This window comes from Loxodonta africana, chromosome 22 (genome assembly GCF_030014295.1).
Source record: "Loxodonta africana isolate mLoxAfr1 chromosome 22, mLoxAfr1.hap2, whole genome shotgun sequence".
Lineage (NCBI taxonomy): Eukaryota > Metazoa > Chordata > Mammalia > Proboscidea > Elephantidae > Loxodonta > Loxodonta africana.
In genome coordinates this window covers 30,380,325-30,401,266 of record NC_087363.1, presented here as the reverse complement: position 1 = coordinate 30,401,266, position 20,942 = coordinate 30,380,325, and the positions used below count along the sequence as shown (strand labels likewise).

The following is a 20,942-nucleotide window of genomic DNA, read 5'->3' as shown; positions in this document are numbered from 1 at the left end:
TGTAAATCTTACCTCTATGATGTTAATGAGGCAGGATTAGAGGCAGTTATGTTAATGAGGCAGGACTCAATTCTACAGGATTAGGTTGTATATTGAGTCAATCTTTTTTGAATTATAAAAGACAGGATCAAGCAGAGAGGAGAGGGAACTCATTACCACCAAACAAGAAGAACTAGGAGCGGAGCTCCACCTTTGGACTCGGGGTCCCTATGCTGAGAAGTTCCTAGACCTATGGGAAGATTGATGGCAAGGACCTTCCTCTAGAGCCGACAGAGACAGAAAGCCTTCCCCTGGAGCTGGTGCCCTGAATTCAGATTTCTAGCCTCTTAAACTGTGAGTGAATAAACTTCTCTACATTAAAGTCATCCAATTGTGGTATGATTGTTATAGCAGCACTAGATAACTAGGCAACAGGTGTACAGGAGGGAGCTTTCAAAAAGAATCAAGAGAAAACACGAGGAGCATGAAACTTGTCCAGCTTTCCAAGTTCAGTATCTCTACCTCAGCAACTCAGTAACCTTGATCACCTGTCTACCTGCCTTCTAGATCCTCCTGTATCCAGCCAAGACTACTTCTCCCACTCAGCATGGACCCTTTGTTTTATTCACTCCTGATTCCTGCCTAAAGGGTGAAGTCCCTCTCCAGAGGTTGGTGGACTGATCTCACATAGCCAGGGCTGCCTTTCCTGCCTGTTAATCAAGGCTTTCAGATAACAACAATCCCTGCAACGACACAGTCATCACAATCTCTTAAGACTGTGAGCAGGAGAGTAATTCTCACACACAGTCATTTCCTCATTTCTCCATTTATCTCATGTTCATTCGTCATCCAACAAGTGGGACTCCTTTTCCCAGTAGTTCATTCATGAGAGTGAGTTACCAGAAGAAAATAACAAAGGGGGAGTCATATGTGGGAAACAGCGTGTAGAAGGAACACTTGATGGAACGCCACCCACCTAATTGTGCTCATACTTAACAAGGAAAAGACTGTTTCTGGAGTTTCTACCAGGGGTCAGACACTGTACTAGACACCTCCACAGCCTCACAGTAACCATGCAAACTTGGAATTTTGTCCTGATCTTAAAAGTGAAAAACAACAACAAACAAGCAACAAGCTCCAAGAAGATGAACAACTTGGATGAATGCCTACGGCTGCAAAGTGGCAGCATTAGACACAGATCTGTCTGATGACTCAACCATGCTCCTCCCACCAGACTTGGGGGTTATTCGGAGCTCAGTTTCCCAGTTGTGACTTGTTATTCATCATATGTCTCAGGAAGTGGGATGGGACATGCTGAGGACTCCCTCAGAGAGCCACACATTGTGCAGGCCAGCAGAGGTTAACACTTTTTGAGATTCTCAGCACTGAAGTCTTCCAATGAGCCTAGATAAACTGTCATCAGCAAAATTTTTAAAAATTTACTGAAAAATTATCCAAAATTGCTAAGCAAGTTGTACTGAGCCCTTATTTTTAATGGTTGTACATGTAGATGGATGTAAAAGTAATAATCAGCCCTATTGAGGTTATTTTCAAAACTTAAAATTGAAAATTCCATTCTTCTTTGAAATTAATGACGTGTAACTAATAAAAACACTTTGTGATGACAGCTTCCCTGATGGGAAATTTGGGATGGGTTGGGGACTGGGAAGGGAGGAAGTAGGGAAGACAAGGAATGGGAGATGAGATTGGTGAGGCACCCAGGAGCCCCATCAAAGAGGGCTCTCTATGTGTCTAGCTAAAAAGTTTGGCATTTATCTTAGAGCCACTGGGGGACTGAAAGTCACATAATTGTGTCTAGGCAAAACAATCACATTATTCATTTCAAAGTGCAAATGGCCAGAATATCGTCTATTGGCACTCGGCTCTCCTTGCACCTGCTTCTATGGTCTTCCCTGGGTTGTAGGAGCTGGCGGGCTGGGAGGTACCTGTGCCAACAGGATTGTAGATACAATTTAGGTTTCACCTCTGAGATACATTCATGGAGAACTAGAAGGCAGAAGGGACGTAATAGACATTCTTCTCCAGCTGACAGAGGCAGGTAGTATAATCCATAGGGTTTTCATTGGCTGATTTTCAAAAGTAGATTGCCAGGCCTTTCTTCTTAGTCCATCTTGGTCTGGAAGCTACACTGAAACCTGTTCAGCATCATAGCAACACATAAGCCCTTGCTGACTGATGGGTGGTGGCTGTGCTCAAGCTGCATTAGCCGAGAATCAAATCCAGATCTCCCACACAGGAGGCGAGAATTCTACAGCTGAACCACCACTGTCCTCCTACTGTCCTCCTAGCGTGGGTTAATTTCACACTGTCTTGATTGACTGCATGCTTGTCTCTAGAGTAAATGACCTTTGGCCAATGCCATGGAATGAATTAACTAAAGAAAAATGGTCTTCTATACCCATGGGCCTGTGAGTTGCTTTGGAACAAGATGGATCAGCCTGTCAGCATTTTTCAGGAACAATAATTGGATTTATGGTTTTTACCTGGCTTTGGTGGAGCCTGTGAAGGAGATTTCAATGGTTAAGGCTAACCACACAGCTAGAATGTGTTTACATGACCAGCTCACCATGGAAGACCCCCCCCCGACTAGCCTGGTATCAAGGTACTTTGCACTCAACACCAGTGATGGCGTGCAATCTGGAGACAGTGCGATTTGCATGTGACCCAGCAATGAAGACAAAGAAGCCTGTGCCTGAGGTTTACCAGCCTCTTTAAATTCATATCCTTTCCCTGCCGTCGACGTATCATATGTACAGATGTCTGCTAGACAAGTGGAGATAGAGAACAGGCATTTTTATTCGTGAATTTGGCGTTTGGCGAGGAATATATATATATTTGAAAGTTATTATAACATAGTGATGTTATGTAAAGTCATGGGAGTAGGTGAGTTCAGAGAAGAGGCCTGAACCTAGGTCCCTTCAACATTGACCAAGAAGAGGAGGAGATACCAACAAAGAAGGCAAAGGAGTAGTGAATAGTGAAACGGGAAAAACACAAGGAATATGTATGGTGCTTCAGAAGACAAGCAAATTAAGTGTTTCAAGGAAGGAGTGATCAATTGTGTCAAATGCTGCTAAAAGTAAGATGTGGACTGAGAACTGATCATTGGATTTGGCAGCTGGAGATCATTGGTGACCTTAATAAGAGTGTTTTCAACGGATTAGATTCAAGAGAGAATGGAGGGTAAGGTGGAGAAGAGAGAGAATTTAGACAATCCTTTTGAGGAGTTTTGCTATAAATAAGAGCAGAGACATGGTGGGAAAGGCAAGATCGGAAGAGGGATTTTTTTTTTTTAAATGAGAGATATTACAATATGTTTTTATAATGATGTAAGCAATCAAGTAGGGAAGAAAAAGGCAATAATGCATTGTCACTTGTCTCTACTGAAGTCTAAGAGTTGGCCAAAGTGGATGGGATCCAGGACACAAATGGAGAGGCTGGCCTTAGAAAGAGCATCAACAGTTCATCCATAATCGCAGGAAGGAAGGCAGAGAGTGCAGAGGGGACAGATGTGTAGTGGCAGCATAGGGATGGTCTTATCTGAGGGCTTCCATTTCCTCAGCAAAATAGGAAGCAACATTATCAGCTAAGAGGGAGGAGGCATTGAAGATTCAGAGAGAGAGGAGAAAATGTAAAACATTCATTTAAGAGATTGGAAGTGTAAAGGCCCACTTGATGACGGTTGTCAGGAATTTAAAGTGAGATCCAGTCATCTCGGTACATGTTTTTTTTTTTTTTTTTTTTCCCTCCAAACACGAACAGCTACTTGGGTATAAATGCAGAGTAGGTGGAGATTTGCGTTTAACCAGGGTCAAGTTTTAGCCAGGTGGGTATGTGAAAGAGAGAGAGAAAGGCGAAATGAGGTTGTGTGCATGGTATCATTATAATGATGGTTCTGGAATATAAGCCAGGGAAGGAGACAAGAGAGGATTTGAGGGAGGTGAGGGACAGTGCAAGGGTGATATGGTCAATCATTAGAGATCTCTGGGGAGCCCAATAATTGCTGGAGTTAGAGAATGGTTAGAGGGAGTACAATGGAGAGATACAAGGAGGTGTTCAGAGAGTGGGATACTTAGAATTGAGATTTGGGAGGAGATAGAGATGTTAGTAATAAGAAGGCTAAGGTATGGTCATAGTGGTGGCTGAAGTGAGATAGAGGACAAGATCTTTGCAGGTGATGACACTGAGGAACTAAGATACCAGAGTGCTGGTGGCTTGTCTACACAGATACTGAAGCCACTGAGAATAGCAAGTCCAGTAGTGGTAGAAAAACAGTGAGCCAGGAGCCAAACCCTTCAGTGAATGAGGCACAGGGACCAGGAGAAAGCAAACCAGCCAGAGAAGTTTAGGGAGGAAAAGGAAGCAACAATGAAGAGCAGAGACTGCCTGGCTCACCTGGTCCCAGAGGTAGATAGGGTTTGGATCCTACATCTCCAGCATTTGTGGGGAATTCTGGGAAGCAGTATCCAAGGGTGAGCAAGACACAATCTTCTCACCCTGTAACTCACTTGGCCAAGCAGTGCTGCAGGATACACATGGCTCCCAGGCAGCAAGGGCTGCCCTCCCCCACAAGACTCCCCTGATGGCAGATCTATAGCAGCATCTTCACTCATGGAGAAAGCCAGCACGGCTCTGAAAAACAAGTAGAGGGTCCAGGAATCAGAAGATCTCATCACCCCACTGGCCCCACTGCCCTCAACATCACCACTGTGTGACCAGCGCAGTCTGGGTCATTTAGTCCTGTCTGTTGTTGTTGTTACCAAAAAAAAAAAAAAACCAATGATTGTTGTTAGGTGCAATCAAATCAATTTTTGACTCATATCTACCCCATGTGACAGAGTAGAACTACTCCACAGGGTCTTCTAGGCTTCAATCTTTACAGGAGCAGATGGTCAGGTCTTTCTCTCGTAGAGCCACTGGGTGGGCTTGAACCACCAACCTTTCAGTTAGCAGCCAAGTGCTTAACGTCTCCATAACCAGGGCTCCTTTACTACAGATAGGAAAAATGAGGTTCAGAGAGTTAAGTGGCCCAGCAGTAAGTGGCAGAACCAGGAAAATTCCTATGCCGTCTGACTCTTCCCAGCCTCGTGCTCTTTCCGTTAACCAGTTTTTCCCGTTTCCCAAAGAAAAGATCTTCCCAAAGACCTTTTAAAAAGAGTCTCCAATATACCTGGAGACCTTTTTAAAAATACAGATTCCTGAGACCTGTTCTTTGAGATTTGGATTTAGTAGGCCCAGGGTGTAGGCCTGGAATCAGCTGCCACAGGTGATTTTTATCATGATACAAGTTTGGAAACTCTGCAGGTCACCATACTGCCCTCTCTACTGATTATTTCATGTTGTTAAGATTACTTCATCTCTTGGTGCCTCAATTTCCAGCCTTTGAATTGGGCACTATGTCAATGACCCATGTCCTAAGCTAATTGCCTAACAATCTCTTCCAATACAAAGTCCTAGTTTAAAAGCTGGAGATCAAATTTTCCAGGTAATGAATAGAATGGAAAATTAATACCAATTAATTAATTCTATAGAATTAACACTATATTATATAAATCTATGGAATTAATAATATTAATGTTAATAAACAAATAGGATGGAAAATTAATACCAATACAGTACTATGTGGGGGCTATAGGTTTTGAGAAGAAAACTATCCCATCTCCATAACTTAACAGGCTAGAATAAAGCCAAGTTATTTAGCCTCTCCACCTATAATTACAATTTATATCTACCTTACAATGTTTTACAAGGTTTGGAAATATTATACGTAAAGGTCAATATGCAAAATTTATAAAATTGGAGTCAATATGGTTGTTGTGTTGTTGCTGTCGCTAGGTATCGTCGAGTCATTTCCGACTCATAGTGACCTTATGTATAACAGAACAAAACACTGCCCAGTCCTGTGCCATCCTCACAATTGTTGTTATGCTCAAACCCATTGTTGCAGCCACCGTGTCATTCCATCTCATCTTTTTCACTGACCCTCTATTTTGCCAAGCATGGTGTTCTTCTTCAGGGACTGGTCCCTCCTGATAACATGTCTAAAAATACATGAAAGGAAGTCTTGCCATCCTTGCTTCTAAGGAGCATTCTGCCTGTACTTCTTCGAAGACAGACTTGTTCGTTCTTTTGGCAGTCCATGGTATAGTCAATATTCTTTACCAATGCCATAATTCAAAGGTCTCAATTCTTCTTCAGTTTTCTCTATCATTGTCCAGCTTTCACATGCATATGAGGCCACTGAAAATGTCATGGCTTGGATCAGGCGCACTTTAGTCCTTAAAGTCACAGTCAATACGGTAGTTGCTGGTAATAGAAGTAATAATATTAATAGGAGTCATTGTTGTTGAGATTTCCTAATCTAGCTTTGATCATTCAGGGAGATCTGACCCAGAATGATTGCTCATTGTAAGGGCCATTATCAGTGAGTTTGAGAACACAAAGCCAGGAGCTGATATTGGGAAACCTTAGAGAGGATGTTTCAATCAATACACTAACATTTGCTTTATCCTCAAGCCTCATGCCCATGTTGACACAAGTGGCCATTAGACGACAATGAGCCACAGCAGAAGTAATGGGCTGGAAGGAGGCGGCAGCACACTGGGTTTGGCACTTGAGGAGAGTGTTTTAATCAACTGCAGGTTGTCATTAATGTCTGGGTTAAGGTCAGGATAAGGTCAGGGGCATTATTACACCCAGGCCCACCCTTAGAAAGAGAGCAGGGTTCCAGCTCAATAAGGAAGGTGCTCTATGGTCTCAAAACCTTGTCATCGACCTCAATAGCAAGCACCACGCCAGCAGAAATGTTACTGCCCGATTCATGCTGTGGAGTTGGGAAACATCGAACACAATGTTCTTTAGAGAGGAGGGAAAGTAATGCAAACCCAATGAGGGCTGTCCTCTTTCCCTACTTGCTGAATGTGACAACAATTTCTGCCCTGAAATTCTTTCAGCCATTTCTTCCCCTTTCTGAAAAACAACCAAGTTGTAAACATTGCTTTAGGTCCTACCTGCCTTAAAGTGGCCACTGTTCGCTTAACTTGTTTACTTTGTCCCTGGATTAAAAAAAGTAACAGTAAAGGGTTATATACTGTATAGTTTGTCCATGTAATGGGGTACTGTGCAGTCCTTAAAAATGGTGCTGACAACAGAGAACCCCTGAGGGAGCAGGAGATCAGTGGGATGCAGACCCCAAATTCTCATAAAAAGACCAGACTTAATCGTCTGACTGAGACTAGAAGAATCCCGGCGGTCATGGTCCCCAAACCTTCTGTTGGCCCAGGACAGGAACCATTCCCAAAGACAACTCATCAGACATGGAAGGGACTGGACAATGGGTAGAAAAGAGATGCTGATAAAGAGTGAGCTACTTGTATCAGGTGGACACTTGAGACTGTGTTGGCATCTCCTGTCTGGAGGGGAGATAGGAGGGTAGAGAGGGTTAGAAACTGGCAAAATTGTCATGAAAGGAGACTGGAAGGGCTGACTCATTAGGGGGAGAGTAAGTGGGAGTATGGAGTAAGGTGTATATAAGTTTATATGTGACAGACTGACTTGATTTGTAAACATTCACTTAAAGCTCAATAAAAATTATAAAAAAAAAATGGTGCTGAGATTCTTGTCCTAGACCCAGAAATATTAGACCACAAAATATTAAGTAAAAATAGCAAGACACAAAACGGTACATAAAAAGTAGTCCACATTTATAAGGAAAAAACATGTGCACACACACACCCTGAAGTAGGGCAGGACACACACCAAACCATCAACACTAATGATGCCTGGATCGGGGCTCTCTCAACTCTCTCTGCACAGCAGTGATAGAAGCTTCTGCTCTCAGTGGGAGGGATGGGTGATGAATATTTTTAATTTCCTTCTTTGTGACTATCTATACCCTCTAAGTTTTCTTCATTAAATATATACGGTTTGTTTAATTTTAAAAATGTAAAAGATGACAAGAAGGACAATCCCCCAAAAAAGGGCAGTACAGCATTCCCTGTAACGGTTAAAAACAGGCAATACCTCAAAATCTAACAGTAGGGAAAAATTTAAATAAAACATGGTACATTCATATAATGGAACAAGACTGGTACTAAAACCTCATTGTGAAGGTGCAAACCATTAGCATGCTTGGCTGTTAACCAAAACACTAGAGGTTCGAGTTCACCTAGAGTCACCTCAGAAAAAAGCCCTGTCAATCAACTTCTGAAAAATCAGCCATTGAAAACCCTGTGGAGCACAGTTCTACTCTGACACACATGGGGTCACCATGAGTTGGGATCGACTTGACAGCAACTGGTTACTAGTTAATAACATCATGAGGTGGCAGATGTTGCAGACAGACTTGCTTGACATCAGTTCTTTCCTTCCTTGGACAAGGGGATAGAAAGCTAAGGACTATGGTTTTCCAAACTTCTTCATGGCTTGGGTTTCCACAGGTGACCTGGCTTCTGACAAGCAGCTACCTCTATGCCGTTTCCACTCCTGGGTCTCAGGCAGGTGTGTCCTGGAAGTCCAGGCTGACACCTGCTGCTCCATCCCACACAAGGATTCTGTAAGCCACTAAGCTTTAGAAACAAACCCTTTCCCCCTCAAAATTGGAATACATGCAGGTGAAATGTTTATTACCATGGAATTTTTTCTTCCAATAGAAAGCAATGTATAAAGCTCTGTCTATAGCATCATCACAGCACTGTGGAGAGCGAATGAAAAACCCCTACACAGAAAACAGACCAGAAGGAAATGAGACCAAAGTATAACAGCAGTTGTCTTTAGGTGCTGAGACCATGGGAAGACTCTTCTCCTTTTTTACCTTTCTGTGCTTTTCAAAATTTCTCTAATGTGAGTATTGAGTTATGGAAGTCCTAACCCCTGTACCTGTAAATATGACCCTATTGGGAAATAGAGGGCTTTTGTTATGTTAATGAGGTCATACCAGAGTAGGGTGGGTCCTAAACCTAATCACTTCTAGGTGATGTCTTGTAAAAGGAGCAGAATGGACTCAGAGAAGAAGAGACCATGTGAAGATCCATGTACAAGCCAAGAAACCAAGGAACACCCACGGCTACTAACAAGGAAGGACTATCCCCTAGACCTGAGTCCCTAATTTGGACCACTAGCCTCCAAACTGTGGAACAATAAACTCTGTTATTTAAAGCCATCCACTTGCGGTAATTTTTACTTGGCAGAGCTAAAAAACTAAGACAATGTGTTATTTATAATTTTGAAAACGTAACTTTTAAAGCAAAAGAGTACTGTCACTTGGTTCCCTCCATAGAAATGCAAAGATGATTTTGTGTCTGCTCACTTCCACCTGTGTGTCCCAACATAGGACAGTCCCAACCTTGGGCCTGGAGGCCCTGCTGTGCCAGCCTCTCCTCTTCTGATTCCTCTCCTTCTATGGCACCCTGTCTTTCTTTCCCTATTGACATTCATGGGAACATCTTGTTAACCAAATACTTTCCTTCCCTCAAATCTTCTCCACCATCTGAGATTTAATAATAAGTCATGACACTAATGGTAATGAAACAATCATAATATAGTGGCACAAATGGAGACCTTGGGCCCAGGTTGAGTAACTGGTTGATTTATTCTGCATCCCTAGATGAAGCACACTTTTGTCCTTTTCCTTTTGGAGCTGTCAGAAAGTGAGATAACCAACAGGTTTTGGTGAAGGATGCAGAGAGAAAAGCATCTTCATTCAGAAGATGTGACTGGTGAGTGCTGTGGGCCCACGCAGGCAGCTACAGAATGCATCCATCCAACCACCGTGCCAGCGTGTCGGAGTTCTGGCAGTTCAGGGTCCAGGAAGGCCTGTGGAGAGGAAGGTGGGAAGAATGAATGGGAGGGAGCTCCCTACATCAGGATCTCCAGGGCTCCACAGCCTCCACAGCCTCCTCCTGGCCCATTTACACCCTCCTGCGTGGTCACTGGAACAGCTGAGTTTACCACCCCTGCTGTGCACACGCTTCTGAAGGGTTTGTCATCTCGACTTTGTCTCTCTTCCTCTCATTACATCCTGGCATGAATGCTGGTGCTCCCCACCTCCTCATACCCACTCCACACACCTCTTTCCATAAATCTCTCCCCCAACTCTGAAACGTGTGTATTACTAACTTCTCTGCAATGACTTCTGAGAAGTCCTATGACTTGCCCAGAGTCCCACAGCGAGTCCTTGGCAGACCCTAAACTTGAAATCAGAACACTTGTTCCCTGGCCAGGACACCCCCGCTCCCGTTCACTTTTCCATGTGTCTGCTCCACCCATCACCTTTCAAAATTCCTTGTCACTCCTCAACCCTGCCTAGGTCAGCTGGACCAAGTTTCTCTAGCCTTTTCTACTGGTGTCCCTAAAAGTAATCCCCCAATTCCCAGTCCCTATGGCAGCACCTGGACCCCAGGTCCTCCTACCCAGCCTGGAGGCTATAGGAGTCCCAGGCCAGCTTCAGGCCATTAGATAACCTGTTTATCCAGTCCCACCCCTCAACAGGATAAGCAAGGCTCCATGAGTCTTCCAGGGTAGAGGGTCTCACAGTTGAAGAAGGGGCTGTGGTCTCCTGTACTTTCAGAGCTATAGAGAGGCAGGGGAAACACACACACTCATAAATTTTCAGAAACGGAAAACTAAGGCTCTCCAGGGCCCTGGGCAGACACTGCAGAAGGGACTCTGCAAAGCTGCCTGGTCTAAGCTTTGGAAAAGGCCTGGCTGCCTATTAGCTTAACTAGAGCTCACATTACTGAGAATCCTGAGCAAGTAAAAAAAAAAAAAAAAAATCTTGATCAGCCTGGCCCAGCCATGCAATAAAGATGATTTTAGATCATAAGGGTCAGTGAAGCTTCTAAATAAATTGCAAAGCTGAAATGATGTATGAAAAATATTTCAAATATGGTTAACGTTATTAAAGAGACTTCCACTTCAAAAGCTATTAAATTAGTGAGAGGAATGAATTAATTAATATGTGGTGTTGAGACCAGTAACTAGCCATCCATATAATATAAAGGCTGAATCCCTACCTTACTTTTTATACCAAAATAAATCATAACAGGGGCAAAAATTTTAATGTAAAAGCATGAAACCATAAAAACTATATCTTCTAACTGATTTAACAAGAACTTAATTTTATTCCAGGCACAGTTTCAATATAGAGGAAAATATAATTTTTTTTATTTCTCTAACCTTTTAATTTCTTTACTATCTTGGGAGTAGGGAAGACCTTTGTAACAATGAGACTTCATATAAACCCAGAAGCCACAAAAGAAAAGATAGAAAAATTTGATTCCATAAAAACGTAAAACTCCCATACGACAAAAACACCTTAGCAAAGTCAAAACACAAATAACAAATCTGAAAAAATAGTTTACATAGCTACAATGGATGAAAGCTTATTGGTCCTAATTTATAAAAGACACACATAAAAACAATAAGAAGAAAACATCAATCCAATAGAAAAATAGGCTAAGAATATTTCATGGATTGAATTGTGTCCCCCAAAAAACATGTGTATCAATTTGGCTGGGCCATGATTCCCAGTATTGTGTGGTTGTCCTCCATTTTGTGATTGTAATTTTATGTTAAAGAAGATTAAGGTGGATTGTAACACCCTCACTCAAAGTCGCATCCCTGACCCAATGTAAAGGACATTTCCCTGGGGTGTGGCCTGAACGACCTTTCATCTCTCAAGAGGTAAAAACGAAAGGGAAGCAAGCTGGGGGGGGGGGGGCGGGGAGCATACCACCAAGAAAGCAGTGCCAGGAGCAGGGTGTGTCCTTTGGACCCAGGGTCCCTGTTGGGGAAAGATTAATGAGAAGGCTGACAGAGAGAGAAAGCCTTCCCCTGGAGCTGAGGCCCTGAATTTGGACTTTTACCCAACTTTACTGTGAGGAAATAAATTTCTCTTTGTTAAAACCATCCATTTGTGGTATTTCTGTTATAGCAGCACTACATGACTAAGACAGAATATGAATAAGCAGTTCACAGAAAAAAATGGCCAATAAACATACGAAAAAATGTTCAACGTCCTTTGTAGTTTGGAAATGCAGAGCAAAACAAAATGGTATCATTTTCTACCTCTCAATTTCCAAAAACTGCACGAGTTTGTAACAGCCCAGTCTGATGAGCTGAGGGGCCACAGGCCCCATTGTGCAGTGTGGCAGGAGGTATAAAATGGTGCCCCTTTTTCCAAAGGCAATATGGAAACATTTCTCCAAATTTTCAAATGCACCAAATAAACCTGTTACATCGAGTCAATTCCGACTCATAGTGACACTAGACAACAAAGTAGAACTGCCCCCGTGGGGTTTCCAGGGCTGTAAGTCTTTTGAAAGCAGATTGCCACGTCTTTCTCCCATGAAGCAGCTGGTGGGTTCAAACTGCCAACCTTTCAGTTAGCAGCTGAGTGTTTAACCACTACTTCGCCAGGGCTCTTTAGATGCACCGAATAGTCCCAGCAAACCCACAGCAAGGGATTTCCCTAAGGATACACCTGATAGAACACACCAACTTCTAAGAGCAAGATACACATTGTAGAATTGTTTGAAACAACAAGCGCAGCAACAAAAATGAAAACCACCTAAAGGTTCATCAGTAGGGGACTGGCAGGTAAATCGTCCTGCTTCCATACAGTGCAGCACTAAGCAGCTGTTACAGCCAGGGGGAGATCTTTAGGTAGTGATGTGCCAAGGTTCGCAAGTTCTATCAATAAATGAGAAAAAAGCCACCTCCAGGACAGTGCATACACTCTGGTTCCACATGTGTTTTAAAACAATTGTGCATACATTTCCATCTGATTTATAGGACATGTTAACAGTGGTGACATACACAGGGCTGCTGATAGGAAGGAAAAGTTTTTTTTTTTTAATCTTTATTTTCAAGCATGTGTATATTATTTTTATTTTAAAAACAACAAATAATACATTTTATGGATCAAAGACCTAAATATAAAATCTAAAATGATAAAGATCATGGAAGAAAAAATAGGGACAACGCTAACTGAACCCATTGCCATCAAGAGGATTCCAATTCATAGTGGCCCTACTGGACAGGGTAGAACTGCCCCACAGGGTTTCCAAGGAGTGGCTTGTGGATTCGAATTGCCAACCTTTTGGTTAGCAGCCGAGCTCTTAACCACTATGCCACAAACTCCAAGGAACAATGCTAACCCACTAACGCACTGCCGTCTAGGGGCCCTAATGCATGGTATAAATAGTATACAAACCTTAACTAATGATGCACAAACACCGGAAGATAAGCTAAATAGCTGGAGCTCCTAAAAAACCAAACACTTAGGCTCATCAAAATACTTCATCGAAAGAGTAAAAAGAGAACCTACAGACTGGGCCAAAAAAAAAAATTGGCTACAATTAAACTGATAAGGGTCTAATCTCTAAAATCTACAGGATATGGCAACACCTGAGCAACAAAAAGACAAGTAATGCAATTCAAAAATGGGCAAAGGATATGAACACACTTCACCAAAGAAGACATTCAGGTGGCTAACAGGTACATGAGGAAATGTTCGATATCATTAGCCATTAGAGAAATGCAAATCAAAACTACATTGAGATACCATCTCACCCCAACAATACTTGCACTAATCCAAAAAGCACAAAATAACAAATGTTGGAGAGGTTGTGGGGAGATTGGAAATCTTATGCACTGCTGGTGGGAATGTAAAATGGTACAACCACTTTGGAAAATGATATGGTGCTTCCTTAAAAAGCTAGAAATAAAAATACCATATGATCCAGCAATCCTACTCCCAGGAATATATCCTAGAGAAATAAAAGCCATCACACGAATAGATATATGCAAACCCATGTTCGTTACAGCATTATTCACAATAGCAAGAAGATGGAAACAACTTAAATGCTCATTGACAGGTGAATGGATAAACAAAGTATGGTACATACACACAATGGAATACTATGCAACCATAAAGAACAATGATGAATCCATGAAACATCTCAAAATGTGAACGAATCTGGAGGGCATTATGCTGACTGAAATAAGTCAGTCGCAAAAGGACAAGTATTATATGAGATCACTATTATAAGAGCTCAAGAAAACGTTTACACACAGAAAAAAGCATTCTTTGATGGTTATGAGGGTGGGGAGGAAATCACTAACTAAATAGCAGACAAGTGTTAACTTTGGTGAAGGGAAGGACAATGCACAATATAACAGAAGTCAGCACAACTGAACCAAAGCAAAAGCATAGAAATTTTCTAGACACATCCAAACACTTTGAGAGACTGAGTAGCTGGGGCTGGGCCTGGGAACCATAGTCTCAGGAGACATCTAGGTCAACTGGCATAACTATAAAGACTTGTGTTCTACATCCTGCTTCGGTGAGTCAGGTCTGGGGTCTTAAAAGCCTGTGAGTGGCCATCTAAGATACATCTATTAGTCCCATCCCACCCGGAGCAAAGGAGAATGAAGAAAACCAAAGACACAAGGAAAATATTAGCCCAAAGTACTAAAAGACCACATGAACACAGACTCCATCAGCCGGAGACCAGAAGAACTAGATGGTGCTTGGCTACCACCAATGACCACTCTAACAGGGACCAAAACAGAGATCTCTGGACAGAGCAGGAGAAAAATGTAGAACAGAATTCAAATTCATGTAAAAAGACCGGAATTACTGGTCTGACAGAGACTGGAGAAATCTGGAACTATGGCCCCTGACACTTTGCTAATCCAGAACTGAAACCATTCCTGAAGCCCACTTTTCAGACAAAGATTAGACCGGTCTATAAAACAAAAAATAACATGCATGAGGAACGTGCTTCTTAGTTCAACCAAATGGGTAGCTATTGTCCAAAAGCCGGACAAGAAGGCAGGAAGGGACAGGAACTGGACAAATGGACACGGGGAACCTGGAGTGGAAAGGGGGAGCATGCTGTCACATCGTGGGGATTGCAACCAATGTCACAAAACAATATGTGTATAAATTTTTGAATGAGACATTAACTTGAGCTATAAATTTTCACCTAAAATGCACACACACACACAAAATAGCAATAAGCAATACATCTAAAAAATAGAAGTTTTAAAAATAGCTTCTGGGTCGTGCTCCAAACGCAGCCTCAGTTTTCAACAAACATTTATTGTTGTTGTTAGCTGTCACTGAATCAGCTTTGACTCATGATGACCTTACATACAACAGAACAAAATGTTGCCCCATCCTGTGCCATCTTCATGATCTTTGATATGTTTGAGCACATGTTGTGGCTATTGTCAGTCCAGTTCATTGAGGGTTTCCTTCATTTTTGCTGACTCTCTACCAAATATGATGTCCTTTACAACCAAATATGGTGTCCCTTACAAACATATACAGGACACCTATTATGTGCTAGGAACAGAGCTAGATGCTAGAGACGAAGAGGTAAGAAAAACAGACAAAAATTCCTGGTCAAATCTAGCCCCAAGATACCTATGAAGACACAAAATGAGACAAAAAAGCAGCAATGAAAATTCCTGACCTCTGAGGTGGACACATCCCCCATTGCCAGGTTCTGGACAAGGCCTCCACCGTCTACAGGGCCTATGGATTACAGCAAGGGACACCCACCCAGGCTTCTATCAGTGAAAGTGAGCTGACTTACAGGTCTGAAGCTGATTTGTCCCTCCTCCACTGTCCGAACCTGCTCAGAAACCCTCAGTCCACACCACAGGAGAACTGGACCACTGTCCTTTGCTGCCTTCCATAGGCCAAACCACAGGTCTCTCACGCCAACCATTCCCATCTCTTTGAGTAATCTGGTGAAAGTTCAGGCTTGGGAAAACACAGATCCAGGATCAATCCTAGCTCTGTGGGTCTGGGCAAGTTATTCTATCTCTGTGCCTCAGTTTATTCATTTTTAAAATGGTTATAGGAATATTCACTGAAGAGGAGTTTGTGAGGATTAAATAATGACGAGTATGTAAATGTACAAAACCCACACGCTGTCAAGAAACGGTAGCTCTTATTACACTATTTCTTTTATTGTAAGATGCTTCAATGATTTAATAACAGCTTTTGGGAAAGGACACATTAACTGCAAGATAAGCCCTGATTTCAGAAATATTAAAATGTGAAAAATTGTATGATCTGGAACTAAGGAAATATGATGTTGTTTCTAAATTTATCTGAAGACTTATCTGACTTATCTGCCCAGGCAGAAAATTGTGAGATGTGAAATGAGAAAGAAGGAAGGGCAGAGAAGGCAGGGGAAGGTGGAAATCGGTGGTGGTGGAGCGTCCACTGCTTGGTGTAAGCCCACCACAATAAGTGGTATAGACCAAGGTGGTTGCAGTGCATGCTGGGAATGGGCATTTTTCAGAAAAAACTGGTTCAGTCTATCAAAAAGAACCAGCCACCTATACCAGTATAATCTCCAGATTAGAAATCAGGCTAAGAGATGTACACACCAATCTACCTCAAGATGGATATTTAAGAAGGAGGTCTGACTAGCACCCAAGTAAACAGTAAGCAGAGACAAGGAAAAGACATACAACTCATTTATTGGCAAACACTGGGTATGGGTAAATCTTCCCTCATTCCAAAAAGGGTAAAGAGGATAAAGCTAATATGGGGTCTATGGGAAAACATGATAAGGAGATATCATCATGAAATTCAGAGGAATATTCTTCTGAAAATAATATACTGCAAGATCCGGAAGTAAATTTCACAGAACTAACATCCTCAATAAGGTGCAGCCAGACATGACCTCTGGAGAAAGCCACGGGAGAGAACAGAGATAAAAAGACAACAGTTTACATTTAAAAAGGAAATTGAATAAGATAATGCCCAATTGGAAAGAAACTGGAAATGTAATAACTAAAATTCAACACCAATTCATGATTAAAAAAAATAAAAAGAAGCCCTTTAATAAACTAGATATAGAAAGGAACAGTCTCATTAAGAGTATCTCAGAAAACTTACAGAAAATATCACACTTAATAGTAAAATATTGAACTTCTTACCTGTGAGATTGGGAATAAGACAAGGATGCCACTATCACCACTTCTATTCAACATTTAATGGAGATTCCAACCAATGCAATAAGGCAGGAAAAAAAATAAAATGTATTGTAGAGCCAAATGAGAAAGGTTAAATAATAAAACTTTTAGGAAAAAAAAGAACGTTCGACAAATATTTCTTTAAAATAACCAAATAACCATAAAGGGAAACTAATGATAAATTAGAGTATATTAAGACTAAGAACTTCTGTTTATCAAGACACCATTAAGAAGGTGAAAAGATAACCCAAAGAATGAAGGAAGATATTTGTAATACATGTGTCCAACAAAAAAACTTTTACCCAGAATATATAAATAACTCTTAACAAATTAATAAGAAACACACAAAAGAAAATTTGACAAAACGTTTGAGCAGATACTTCACGAAAAAGGGATATCTAAATGGCCAATAAATATTTGGATAGGTGCTCAACCTTATTAGTCATCAGAGAAATGCAAAGTACAACCACAGCACAATACCACTACCCGGCCACAAGAATAGATTAGAAGATACCAAGCATTGGCAAGAATCTGGAGCAACTGAAACCCATAATTGTTGGTGGTAGTGTAAATTGGTAAAATCTCTTTAGAAAACTGTTTGACAGACTATACCGAATCTGAAAATATGCATATCCTGGGGCCAGCAATTCTATTTCTAGGTACAACCAATGGAAATCTGTTTATATATTCACCAAAAGATAAGTATGGGATGTCATAGCAGCACTGAAAAAAAAGAAAGAAAACTACCCATATGCCACCAACAGAAGAACAGATACATAAATGGTGGTGTATCTGTAGGATGGAATACTATACAGCAATGAGAATGAACAAATTACAGTTACACATGGCAATATGAATGAATCTTACAATTCCACTCTAATGTTGAGCAAAAGAAATTACTTGCAAATTTAGACTCCTTTCCTAAGCAAATATCTGATTTAAAAAAAAAAAATCAGAACTTCAGTTATTTTTGGCAACAAATATACAACAGTTAATATATCTAATATGTAAAGAGCTTTTTCAAATCAATATGGTGACCTTAATTTTAAAAATATGGAAAAGATAGGGACAGAAAACATCACCACGAAAGAATATAAATATATAACAAACACAGGGGGGAAACACCCTCGTGAGATATCATAAAATGCAAAAGAAGATAAGACAAATTGTTATTTACCTTTCAAATGGCAAAGGTTTTGTAATAATATTGGTGGGGGTACAGTAAATAGTGATTTTACTAAATTCTTTTTTTTTTTAATTTTCTTGTGCTTTAGGTGAAATTTTATAGCTCAAGTTAGTTTCTCATTCAAAAATTTATACACATATTTTTTTTTTTTTTTTTATTGTGCTTTAAGTGAAAGTTCACAAATCAAGTCAGTCTCTCACACAAGAATTTATATACACCTTGCTATATAATCCTTGGAAACCCTGGTGGCGAAGTGGTTAAGTGCTACGGCTGCTAACCAAAGGGTTGGCAGTTTGAATCCACCAGGTGCTCCTTGGAAACCCTATGGGGCAGTTCTACTCTGTCCTATAGGGTCCCTGAGTCGGAATCGACTCAACGGCACACGGTTTGGTTTGGTTTTTAGTTATATAATCCTAGTTGCTCTCCCCCTAATGAGACAGCACACTCCTTCCCTCCACTATCTATTTTCATGTCCATCTGGCCAGCTTCTGACTCCCTCTACCCTCTCATCTCCGCTCCAGACAAGAGCTGCCCACATAGTCTCATGGGTCTACTTCATCAAGAAGCTCACTCTTCACCAGTATCATTTTCTATCCCATAATCAAGTCCAATCCCCGTCTGAAGAGTTGGCTTTGGGAATGGTTCCTGTCTTGGGCTAACAGAAGGTCTGAGGACCATGACCTTCGGGGTCCTTCTAGTCTCAGTCAGACCATTAAGTCTGGTCTTTTTATGAGAATTTGAGGTCTGCATTCGACTGCTCTCCTGCGCCCTCAGGGGTTCTCTGTTGTGTTCCCTGTCATCGGTTGTAGCCATCTAGTTCTTCTGGTCTCAGGCTGATGTAGTCTCTGGTTTACGTGGCCCTTTCTGTCTCTTGGGCTCATAATTACCTTGTGTCTTTGGTGTTCTTCGTTCTCGTTGCTCCAGGTGGTTTGAGACCAATTGATGCTTCTTAGATGGCTGCTTGCTAGCTTTTAAGACCCCAGGCACCACTCTCCATAGTGGGATGCAAAATGTTTTCTTAATAGATTTTATTATGCCAATTGACTTAGGTGTCCCCTGAAACCATGCTCCCCAAACCCCAACCCCTGCTACGTTGGCCTTTGAACCATTCGGTTTATTCAGGAGACTTCTTTGCTTTTGGTTTAGTTCAGTTGTGCTGAGCTCACCTGTATTGTGTGTTGTCTTTCCCTTCACCTAAAATAGTTTTTATCTACTATCTAATTAGTGAAAACTCCTCTCCCTCCCTCCCTCCCTCCCTGCCCCCTCTTGTAACCATCAAAGAATATTTTCTTCTCTGTTTAAACTATTTTTTGAGTTCTTACAATAGTGGTCTCATACAATATTTGTCTTTTTGCAACTGACTAATTTCACTCAGCATAATGCCTTCCAGATTCCTCCACATTATAAAATGTTTCACGGATTCATCACTGTTCTTTATCGATGCGTACTATTCCATTGTGTGAATATACCACAATTTACTTATCCATTCATCCATTGATGGGCACCTTGGCTGCTTCCATCTTTTTGCTGTTACACATATTGTTTTTGACATTCACTGTAATCCCTACAATGTGACAGCACTCTTCTTTCCACCCTGGGGTTCCCTGTGTCCATTTATGTGGTTCCTGTCCCTTCCTGTCTTCTTGTCTTGCTTTTAGGCAGGAGTTGCACATTTGGTCTAGTGTATTTGATTAAACTAAGAAGCATGTTCCTCATGTGTTATTTTTTGTTTTATAGACCTGTCTAATCTTTATCTGAAAAACGGGCTTTGGGGGTGCTTTCAGTTCTGAGTTTGCAGAATGTTCAGGGGCCATAGCCTTGGGATTCCTCCAGCCTCTGTCAGACCAGTAAATCTGATCCTTTTGTCATGAATTTGAATTTTGTTCTGCATTTTTCTCCTGCTCTGTCCAGGACTCTCTGTCAGAGCAGTCGCTGGTTGTACCGGGCACCAGCTAGTTCCTCTGGGCTCAAGCTGATGGAAGCTCTGTTCATGTGGTCCTTTAGTCTTTTGGCTAATATTTTCCTTTTGTCTTTGGTTCTCTTCATTCTCTTTTGCTCCAGATGGGACGGAACAAAAAGATGTGCCTTAGATGATGGCTCGCAAGCTTTTAAGACCCCAGACACTACTCACTAAAGCAGGATATAGAACGATTTTCTTTATGAGTTATGTTATTATGCCAATTGACTTAGATGTCCCCCAAGACTATGGTCCCCAGACTTCAGCCACAACAGCTGAGTCCCTCAAGGTGTTTGGATGTGTCTAGGAAACTTCTATGACTTTGCCTTGGTCAAGTTGTGCTGACTTCCTCTATATTGTGTGTCGTCTTCACTTCACCAAAGTTAACACTTGTCTTCTATCTAGTTAGTGATTTCCCTTCTCCCTCCCTCCCTACCCTCATAACCATCAAAGAATATTTTATTTTCTGTGTGTAAATCTTTTCTTGAGTTGTCATTACAGTGGTCTCATACAATATTTGTCCTTTTGTGATTGACTTATTCATTCAGCATACTGCCCTCCAGATTCATCCATGTTGTAAGATGCTTCAAGGGTTCTCCATTGTTCTTTATTGTTGTGTAGTATTTCATTGTGTGTATGTACCGTAATTTGTTTATCCATTCATCTGTTAATGGGCACTTAGGTTGTTTCCATCTTTTCGCTATTGTGAATAGTGCTGCAGTAAACATGGATGTGCATATGTCTATTCATGGGACAGCTTTTATTTCTCCTGGATCGTATAGTATTTCTATTTCTACC

General features: G+C 41.4%; 1 protein-coding gene across 4 annotated transcripts in view; it reads right to left on the bottom strand.

The window, feature by feature from the left end:
• Positions 1 to 5,637: 5,637 nt before the first annotated feature.
• Positions 5,638 to 20,942, bottom strand: part of LYZL4 (lysozyme like 4) — a 140,858-nt gene continuing 125,553 nt past the window's right edge. For all 4 annotated transcript variants that reach the window (XM_064274748.1, XM_064274749.1, XM_064274747.1 and 1 more), the window contains one exon: positions 5,638 to 9,813. In XM_064274748.1, the coding sequence (XP_064130818.1) occupies positions 9,744 to 9,813 (70 nt within the window). In that variant the 3' untranslated portion in view covers positions 5,638 to 9,743. The remainder of the gene's footprint in view (positions 9,814 to 20,942) is intronic.